The sequence below is a fragment of the Gobius niger genome (genome assembly GCF_951799975.1).
Source record: "Gobius niger genome assembly, chromosome: 20".
Lineage (NCBI taxonomy): Eukaryota > Metazoa > Chordata > Actinopteri > Gobiiformes > Gobiidae > Gobius > Gobius niger.
In genome coordinates, this window is record NC_136871.1 from 2,473,947 (window position 1) to 2,484,876 (window position 10,930).

The window sequence follows — 10,930 nt, forward strand, 5'->3', positions numbered from 1 at the left end:
TGACGTTGACCGTTCACTTTCAACAATGTTAAATCGGATGCCATTGCTATTGGAAGAGTTTTGCTTCCAAACAAAAATTCCATTCCCCAATATGACAGCTTCAGATGTGGGATGGGGAAAATTCATAAATAACATTCTTATTTATAACGTTCTTGTCTATCTCGGATGACTTGTTTCCAAGGCCCGGCTATGTTGTGGTTTCTGAAGCTGAGTCATGGCCTTATTATTTGCATGTCATCAGCCAGTTTTTACTGTCAGTGAGCTCCAAATGACTAAGGTCCAAAGTAATGCCTCAATTTGGAGCCATTTTCTTTTCAAATAAAAGTGAGTTACCGCCTGAGAGCAGTAGTCGGGGTGGGACATCAAAGACCAGGCGGTGGGTAGCGGGACATAAATCGCGATGAGTCTTAAGCGAAGGTTCTCAAACCGTTGCCAAGGCACTTTGAAATACAAATGAAGAATTTGTCAAATATATTAAAAGGAGATTTTGAGGCCTGCAACGAAAAATGTTTTTTCTTTCTTTTTCTACCGAATTGGTAACACTTTACATTACGGGCGGGTAAGTCTGTGGTACTTAAAGTGGTACTTACAGTGGTAGTTCTAGGTACTTCTTTTATTACATTCATTATGTCTTCTTGAGTAATAAACTTTACTTTTTTGGTTTCTTTTTGAAAGACACTAGGTAGAAACAAACAAAGCTGTTCAAATAACGGGAACATCAAAAGGAGTGCGAAAAGGAGACAGCGGGACGTTTAACCAGAGCAATAAAACAAAAGGCCACACAAGAAAACCTCAAATACGCAATATCAGACCACTGCAAAAGGGAAAATCATATCATGGACTGGGAGGGGGCGAGGATCGTGGGCACGGAAGAGCACAAGTACAAGCGCTGGATCCGGGAGGCCATAGAGATCAGAAAGCGAGGAATAAGATCCATCAACAGAGATGAGGCGCCTTTACCCTGGCGCTCACATGGGACGCACTTCTCCACTAACCAGCACTCGGCGGGAGGCGTGGCCACACTGACAGGTTTATTGCTTATGTCAGTGTGGCCACGCCCGGGAACAACAACATCCCAATAAGAGACGCATCAGGCACGTCGGGAGACGCCTCTGACCAAGACGGAAGTAGTTCCTTGTCCGTCGAAACGCGTGAGGTATTTAAACATTTTTGTTTCTACCTAGTGTCTTTCAAAAAGAAACCAAAAAACTAAAGTTTATTCTAGGTACTTACAGTGGTACTTACTAGGATTTACAGTGGTAATTCTAGGTTCTTACTGTGGTACTAAAAGTGGTAATTACTAGTAATTAGGGTTAGGGGTTAGGGAGATGCAGAGTTACCACTATATCTCTCATTACTAAGAGATACTGTGGTAATGCTCTTAGTAATGAAGGTTGTACTTCTATTTATTTTGGTGCTTTAAGTGAGTAAGCTTTAAGTTTCTAGTAGTTACAGTGATACATCTATGGTACTTATTGGTAATTCAAGGATACTACAGCAGCAATTCATAGGTAGTAAATGTGGTACTTCTACAAACAGAAGTAATTTCTAGGATTGTGTGACTATAAAACAACGTAAAACAGCATTAGAGAAAACAAGAAGTACGACCTTCATTACTAAGAGTTACCACTGTATCCAGAAGTACATACCTGGTAATTCTCACTATAGTATCCTTTAAGTACCACAATAAGTACCTTGAAGTACCACTATTGGCGGCACAGTAACGCAGCGGTTAGAAAGCTAGAAGGTCCCGGGTTCAATTCCCACCAGGACGGGGCCTTTCTGTGTGGAGTTTGCATGTTCTCCCCGTGTCTGTGTAGGGATGAGTTAAAGGAACAGGCCACCGTTTTTACATACTGAGATATGTTCTTACCTGAGCTTTGACGAGTTCTTTAGGACCTGTCTGATCTTCCCCCCGTGCCTTCAGTCACGTAAACACAGCACAGACGGCGTTAGCATTTAGCCTCTCCCTCTCTCCTCTATAGCTCCAAAACAGGTCAAGATAGAAGCTACCAAGCTCTTCCACGTTTCCCCTATTTAAATATGGTTACGTGAAGTGTTCCACTACAAAGTATAATTACACACAATTAAACAATGTGGATTTTCTAAGCGGATAAAAGGGGGAACTATATTGTAAGGCGTAATAATACCAGGAGTAAGTACCACTGAAAGTACCACCATAAGTACCATCGTAAGTACCATTTTAAGTATCACTGTAAGTACCATTGTAAGTACCACTGTAAGTATCTAGAATTACCTCTGTAAGTACCGAGGACTTACCGGCCCGTAATGTAAAGTGTTAGAGAGAAGGTGCTATTGAGTGTCAACGCCCAGAGTCAGACCTGGGAGGAGAGCCTGTCACAAACCTCCGGACAAGAGACTTGGGGACTTGGTTAGTCATGAAAAATCGGCCTATTATGTGAAGAAACGTCCTGCTCGATTGATTCATTGAACCCTGCTTTCCATTTACTTATCTTTTATTTGACAATAAGTGAGGTATGGCTGTACGTTCAAAAGAGTTTTGTGAATGTAAAGACACGTGTTCTGGGCACATAGTTTGCGGTGATAAAGACGGAGACAGATGTCCTCTCAGCAGGGCATAAAGATGGTTCATATTCTCTGCGCACTCCTCTGCTCTCATGCAAAGTGCCAAAGGGAAAGAAAAAAAGAGAGGGAAGAAGCATTTCACTGTCTCTCAGCGATGGCAGGTTTAATAATAACTGTCAAAAATAAATATTGACACAAAATCAAATGAAACCAAAAGAAATGGACACCTAAACACTAGCAAGCGGTCCAGGATGCCTTTTACAAACCAGGAATCATCTCACCATCTTCAGAACTACCTAATTGTAAATGTTTAAGGTTGATCGTGTAAACTGGATTGTCTGCAAATGTCCCAGTGTTAAATTGATATTGTTTGGAGTTATATGCCTCCAACCTACCACTGTTACTATGAATTGATTCTCCTCAGAGTTGCTCTATTTAAAGGAATAGTTCACTGTTTTTCCATATTGATATGTTCTTCCCTGAGCTTAGACGAGTTGATACGGAAATTTCTGGTCTTTGTGCGTATCCGTGGAAGAGCTTGGTCGGTTCCAACTTCACCCCCGTTTGGAGCTTTAGGAATACATTGGGAGAGAACAAATGCTAACAACATCAACAACAGGTACGCACCAACTTGTTTAAGCTTGGGTAAGAACATCAGTATGGAAGAAAAAAGGTGAACTATTCCTTTAAGCCGTGACGTTAACATGACACTAAATACAGATTTTATGTCTGTAGATACAGATGCTTCTCTGGAATCGCCCATATATGGTCATGTTTGAAAACAGTTAAAGGGACTATACAGAGTTTAAAAATGTTAAAATGAAGTATTTTCCTCCCGCTACATGTTCCAGCCATGTCCTAATGTGTAGAATGAGCTCAGACCTGTTCACCACAACTGCCTCTAAAATCCTGCACTGTCACTCAGAAAAGTGTCACTTCGGCCCGAATTGCCGCCACGCACGAGCTTAAAGGACAACTAAGCACCAAATCAACTTTTCTTAGCTTATAAACTGCATAAATATGTTTCTTATAGTGCTCTCTACACGTCCTGGTCATTTTTTTTACATTTTAGTGCAAATTAGATAAAATCTCCCTTTTGAGCCAAAAAACTTCTGTGTGGCTCTCTCTCTCCATTTTCGGTTGAGCTATTTGAATTTCGTGCCCTGTCTCTCCATTTGCTCTGGCCTCTGTGTGACGTCACTTTGTGCTGTGTGACGTCCGTCGCTCTGGCGCTTGGGGTATAAAACCAGCCGAGTCTCGCACACGCCCCCGTAGCGAGTTGGAGTTGGAATAGCGAGCGAGCATTTTACATCGATTTTCAGGTTAGCAGTATATTAGCATAGTATTTAGTTAGTTCTTTAGCGTTTCTAGTGTAGTTACTTTAGTCAGGTAGTTTCGTAGCGTGGTTAGATTAGTTTGATTTTGTTATTGTGTGTTAGTTTAGATTAACGGAGTGCATTTAGTATAGGCTAGGTGTTAGCATTAGTTGTAGTTAGTGTTATTGTGTGTAATATTAGCGTGTAGTGTTTGTTGTAGTCTTGTTTGTCAGGATGGGGAGAAAGTGTAGTGTTGTGGGCTGTCATAGTACTGTAGGGTTACATTACTTTCCACAGGACTTAGACTTTAGGCGCCAGTGGTTACGCGCAATTGGCCTGGGGGAAAACTGCGAACTCCCGCCTTACGCTGGAGTTTGCAAAGAACATTTTACGCGTGATTCCTTCGCCAACTTGATGGAGTTTGAGCTTGGCTTTGCTAAGAAGCGCCTTTTGAAGAGCGAGGCTGTCCCCACCCTTGGTCTTCCACAACTGAGGATGGAGCTACCAACACTGCTGCCCCGCCAACCCGGAGCTTTCGGGCGCCAAGCTGAGGTGAGTGAACAAAGTCATGACCAAAACAACTAATATTGATGATTTGGCGCTTATAATAGCAATCTTTGTAGCTGCAGTGTCAGACACATAACGTCAAGAGCTGCAGACTTGTCACCTTTTGGCGGAAAACGCCGTTTTGATCCTGAAAACGGTCATCCACGTAAATCGTGCATATCTATACTAAAGCATATTTGGAGTGGGGTAGAGGGCTTTGTGTAGGCGACCCGGTGCCGTGGTCACAACAGCGCTAATAACTTTGAATGTTGAATGCACCGAAGGGGCCATTTCAGCGCCACAACAGCCCTGATCCAGCCCCAGGGCTGTGGGCGCTGACTGCGCCTCCAGACCGGCTTCAACATCCCCCTGCCCCGCGAGGGAACTGCGCGGCTCCGCGGAGCAGGTCACCGCTGTATTGCTGAGTTTAGTGCAGTATGTTACATGCTCTCGGTTTTGTTGTTCACTCTGTTAGCTAGTGGAGGGCTAACGTTTGCCTTGAGTTTATAATGTCGTAAGCTAACGCGATCTCCAGGACATGACTGTCACTAGCGTTTGTTTTTATCACGTCCACATAGCTGCGTGTTGAACAACGGTATTACAATAAAACATTCAGCTCTACAGTCTCCGTGGTCACAGTAGGCTAAAGGTATCTCCTGAAGTGCGCTGTGTTGCTAACTTTTCAACATATTAAAAGTAATAAAGCTATAACGTCAAGTTTAGTATCTTATCCTGTGTCTTTTGCAGTCACTGCTCACTGCAGTGTGAAACTAACACAAAAGCATAGCCAAAAACGGGTAAATGCAGTAAAAGTCCAAGATTTTGTTCCTAAAAGATAGAAAAATATTACCCCAATACTCCTCAGGTCAAGTACCATAATATTTAGCAGACAGCCTGCTTTTCTTTATAAATAATAGTTACTCAAGTACAAGTCAAGTATTACTGTCATTAGGAAGACCCCATACAGCAAATTGTCCCTGGCCTCATCAGTATTCTTGTTGCACAAAGCACATGCGATTATTTCTGTAATTCTAGTGTTGAATTAGTTTTATTTTTCCGGGTGCATGGTAGCTGCATGTTGCTCATGGTTTGGGTTGCTGAAGCCCTACAATAGACATATGTCTTAGCGCACAGGCTTCAAACCATTGCTGGGAACATCTTCTACTTTGTTTACTACTCTGATATAAAACGCAATAATCTACACTGCAGAAATTAGTCTTTCTATACCACTATACAAATAAAGACTTTTCTCCCTTAAAACTATGTGTTATTACTAATATTATTGCTTATGTTTTCAGCCTAAAGCAACCAGAGAAATGGCCTGTCAGACTGATCCGATCATCAGCAGGCATGCATGTGTCCAGGCCAATGTGAAGCCTAGCAGGCGGAGCAAAGGTGATTTGTCTTTTATAACATTGTCTGGATAATACATTATTTGAATCGTATAAGATTTTCATTTTGCTTTGGATTTGTTGCTAGATTCTACTGTAACTATTTCTTAGTGCTATTAAAAATGTTTTTTTCTTTATTCTTGTAAACAGGCTTGCAAGTGCAGGTTCCACAGAGGAGCGTCAGCGTTTCATGTGGTACCGAGACCTTCATGGAAATCCCTCTTCCTGAAAGTCCCCAGGCAGCCTCCACACCACTGAAAAGGAAAAGGTGTGACGTGTCTGTGTTTGACCCCAGCTTCCATCTGAACGACAGTTCTCTGAACTGTTCAAGGTACAAATTATGGGGGGAGAAATGCTTTTGTAATGTTTAAAAATATACGTTGGAACAAATTGGATTGTATTGTCTTCAATGGTTACATTTGCCTTTTTCTGCAACATAGCGCTTCCACTGAAGTCCCTCCCCACAAAGCCAAAAAGTACATCGTTCACGAGGACCAACTGTTGGCACTTTTCCAGAAATGTCCTGTCTGCACTCAGGGGCGTAGCACCAAATTCTGGGCCCTGGGTACAAACTATCTTGGTGGACCCCCCCCACCCCCCATTTAAAATTCACATTTCATATAACAGTGGTTTAGTGAATTGACTGTGCAGTTCATTTATATTCTATTATAACTTTAAAAAAGTGCTTCATATACAAACACATATCCAATCCAATGGGTACTTAGTTCATGGTTTGTTTTATTGTTTCTTTGTTTGTTTCAAGTCAGTGTTTGACTTGAAATTGCATCTGATTTGGCTTCAGTTACAGAAATTGAATAACCTTTAATCCTGTGGTGACATAGATATTTAGATGAGGGTGGAATATTCTACTTTCATTGGGCCAATTGAAATGGCTAGTTTTAGGTAGAGCATAATGATTATTAGCATCACATTAAACAGGAGGGCTGAACCAGGGACAGAGGATATTTGTGCTGAGAAAAACACATGTGTGACTTTAAAATAGGCATTAAAATGCTATTTTATATAAAACAATGATACTATGATGTATCTGTGGCCCACAGAACATCCCTGAACAAAAAACTCAAGGCTTCAGTCTGATTTAGTCTCACCATATTTGAAGCCTGTACCTTTAAGTGTGTTGTCAGTAAATTGTTTTTGTAAAAAGTTACGTTGGAATAGACTAAATGGCTCGAGCTCCACCTTTCACTAGAACCATGTGGACTCGTCTTCAAAGCTGCGCATTTATAATGTGAGTCTCCAAATGCGCGGCTAATTAGCATCATTAATTTGGCGAAAACGGCGTGCGCGACCTGTGGCTTTGTCCTTGTATTGGCCTGATGGCTCAATTATAATAAATATGAGGAAAGAAACACTTTAGAGGTTAAAGCGAGGAGATAAGGAGCTCTGACTCTGTCTCGGACTCTGCACCATCATCTTCTCAGAGCAGGCAGAGGCAGGACTCGCCTCACCTCATGTTTAAGTGTCATTTATGACAGAAAGTTTCCTCTAAGCTCCGCTAGAACAGGCTAGTGTTAAATAAAAGCACATTAGAGCGAGGCCAGACTATTATCTGTCTTTCCTCATAGCTCTGCGTACATTACAGAGTCCACCTCGTCAAAGTCACTGCTGAGTTGAAGCGCACGGTGCTGAACACCGGTGTGTGGGCTGAACCATTTGGCACATTTTTAAAGGGGTGTCAGGGCCCTGAGATATTATCAATCATTATTGTTTGTGCAAAATTCTGTGTAGCAACCATTGTATTTTAGCCCGGTTGTTCAATTCTTATAGCATCAATTATGAGGAAACTTAGAAAGTACAATACAGAACGCTTTCTGCAGCATTTTTGAGGGCCCCTACCCTGCTCTGGGCCCTGGGTACTCAGTACCCTTTACCCCCCCAGTCCGACGCCCCTGTCTGCACTCATCGTTGTACAGTTGACACAGCCACATTGGGCACACTCCTCCGGGTGAAACAGCACTGTCCAACCTGTGAGTACTTCAACGACTGGTCCAGCCAGCCGATGGTGAAGGACATCCCAGCTGGAAACCTTCAGCTTTGTGCTGCTGTCCTCTTCACTGGCTTGTGTTTTGCTCAGATTTCCAAGGTAGAGCCAAATTCTCATCTGTATTGACTATGTTTCCATATTGTTCAGTTGGTAATATTACTTTACAATTTATAGTTCCTGAGGGCTTTCAACATTCAAGGGCTGTCGGAGCAAACTTTTCACAAGCATCAGGCCAAGCTCCTCATCCCAACGGTCAGCTGGCAGTGGAAGCTTGAGCAGGATGAACATATCAGGGAGGCAGCTGCTAGTGGGGCTTTGACAATGGGCGGGGATATGCGCGCTGACTCTCCAGGTAAATCATTTATTAATTAATGAAGATTCTTTTTATGTTTGAATAAAAGTATGCCAAAGTGTAATGTGCATTGCTGCAGGACATTCAGCCAAGTATGGTAGCTACACTATGATGAATCTGCAAAGTAACAGAGTAATTGACATCCAACTTGTCCAGGTAAAACACCATCATGATTACATTTGGACATTTAAATAGGGATCATTGTGCACATTTCTGTAGAGCATTCTGTTCTCTTTCAGAGCAATGAAGTTGGAAACAGTGTAAGGATGGAGAAGGAGGGATTTATACGCAGTCTGACCATGCTGGAAGAGAGGGGTGTCAAAGTACAGGCCATTGTGACAGACAGACACACAGGAGTGCAGAAGTTTATAAGGGAGGAAAAAAAGGACATCACTCACTATTTCGACCCTTGGCACATGGGAAAGGGTATGTATTGAGTGTAAAGTTAACACAAAAAAATAAAAAAATACTATGTGTATCCATTTATATATAGGAATTGGGAAGAAGATTGATGAGCTGGCGAGGAAAAAGACCACTCAGGACGTGGGCCCGTGGAGGAAGAGCATAGTCAACCATCTTTATTGGTCAGCTTCAACTTCCTCCTCAGGAGAAGAAGCTGTGGCTAAGTGGACTTCTGTGGCCAACCATATACAGGATGTTCACGCCCATGACAATGCCCTGTTCCCATGCTGCCAACACGAGCCTCTGGTTGGGGAAAGAGCAAGGCAGTGGCTCAGGCCAAGTATGTAAAGACTATGCTTTTTTTAAATAATATTTTAAGTTGCATTGGAAATTTTGCATTGGCTTTCTAAACCAAGTAAATTTTCCATTGATGTCATGATCATTTTTGTTTAGGCACAGCAGCATGTGAAAGACTCACAGCCATTTTATTGGCTCCACGGTTTCTAAAGGACGTGGAGAAAATCAGCCCACTGTACCACACGTCCTACATTGAGGCATTCCACAGCCTGATCATTAGGTTCTCGCCGAAAAGTGTGGGCTTTTCCTTTAAAGGAATGTTGGCCAGGTAATGAATACCAAAACCTTCTCAAAGTATCCATTTTTATTTCCTCATTATATATTTCTTTGAAACTGTAATAATGTCAGTGCTGCCTTCTGTTTGTTTTGATTGTTCTAGGTTACAAATTTCAGCTATGCACTACAATGAGAACGCGCAACGCACACATGCCAGAACTTCTACCGGTGAGCTGAGATACTCCATAGTGTACCCGAAGTACAAACACGGTGACTATACTGTGAGAGCTCTGAAGACCAAATCCACCACATGTATGTCCGAAAACAAGCTTGACGGTTATGTATGAGTATTGTAATAATAATTATGTTGTACGTTTTTCCCAAGTCTACATTGACAAGCTGATGGCTCTGCTGTTCGAGTGCGTGGTTCAGGATGCGGCGCCATATCAAGAGTACTCGGACAATATACCTGTGCCTGAACCACTCTGTGGTCAGTATGAGAGGCCAGACAAAAAGGAGGCAGTAAGCAGGCACAGGTCACGGTTTTTCAAGAGCACATAAGGTGACCAGAAGATAATATACAATAAGACCTTCCAGAACTAAACACTATGCAAGATGATCATTGTTATAGGTTTGCTTCTGACATGCCTACATGCCAATAACAACTAAAATCTTTTCAGAAAGCAGACATGAGTCAGCCAAGAGACATGGCTAACAATGAACCAGAGGTGTGGGCAAGACGAGATGGACCTCAGTCTCAGGTATACCTCCATGAGAGCCCACCAGAATATTGATGATAAATTGATGATCATAGTGTGGATCAATTTGCATTATACATTTCATTAATGTATCATTGTAGGACACTAAAGAAATATTGAATGTAAAATGGTCACATTTATATAGCACCTTTCTACCTGCTTTAGACACTCAAAGGGCTTTACATCAAGGAACCAGTCACCCATTAACTCTCATTCATGCACCAGTGTATGCAGATATTGGAAGCAGGATGAAGTGTGTTGCCCAAGGACACAACGACAGTGTGCACCTGCGGCGTTCGAATCAATTCTCCGATCACAAGACGACCTTCTCCACTCTCTGCACCACTGTCGCCGGAGAATGTATACAAGTGTAGATTATACATATAAATGTGTATGTAATGTCGGGGTAAAGCCATTTGTCAGGAATTGGTTGTTTGCAGGTTCTAGAATGTGATGATGTCACAGGAGCCAGTTTTTCCTATTAACTATTAACTCTCACAAGTCATATCTAAAAAGAAAATGTGTGAATTACAAAAATTATCATTAATATAAGTCACAGGGTCTATGATTTGTCTGTGAAAGACCAAAAATGTCTGAATATAATGTAAAATAATTTAGCAATTGTAGTTTACATGTTACACCAGCAGGTGGGAGAATTGTGGCTAATGAGCTATAAATTCATCATTCATTTTGTTTTTTTGCCACATTATGTGCATTAGGTGTTTATGGGCAGAATTAATATAAGTACCAGTTATTTCTAGACAATGCTCCTAACTCACGATGTATACACCAGGAAGAATGGTGCTTATGCATCCCTCCCACATAAGCCTGCACATAAACCTTTAATTGATTTTTTAATATTTTTTGTTTTGTTAGAACTAATGACAACATGTATTTCTGCATGTACTTGACAACACTACGACTCATGCGGCTAGCATGTTGATGATAGGACTAATGTCACAGATAAAGTACAACTTTATAAAATCAACCAATTCATCCAACTCAGGATCAGCAGTGTGTTATACCTCAATGTGCAGATG

General features: G+C 41.8%; 1 protein-coding gene across 1 annotated transcript; it reads left to right on the top strand.

Moving 5' to 3' along the window:
• Positions 1-836: 836 nt before the first annotated feature.
• LOC306979493 (uncharacterized protein) lies at positions 837-9,724 on the top strand (the record flags this gene model as incomplete). The annotated part of the gene is made up of 13 exons (XM_079578451.1): positions 837-1,029; positions 4,237-4,415; positions 5,708-5,804; positions 5,951-6,131; positions 6,241-6,365; positions 7,735-7,904; positions 7,980-8,157; positions 8,237-8,313; positions 8,397-8,583; positions 8,651-8,899; positions 9,013-9,184; positions 9,296-9,444; positions 9,518-9,724. The coding sequence occupies 13 exons, from the start codon at positions 837-839 to the stop codon at positions 9,691-9,693; spliced, it is 2,133 nt and encodes a 710-aa protein (XP_079434577.1). The 3' UTR covers positions 9,694-9,724.
• Between the last annotated feature and the right edge of the window lie 1,206 nt (positions 9,725-10,930).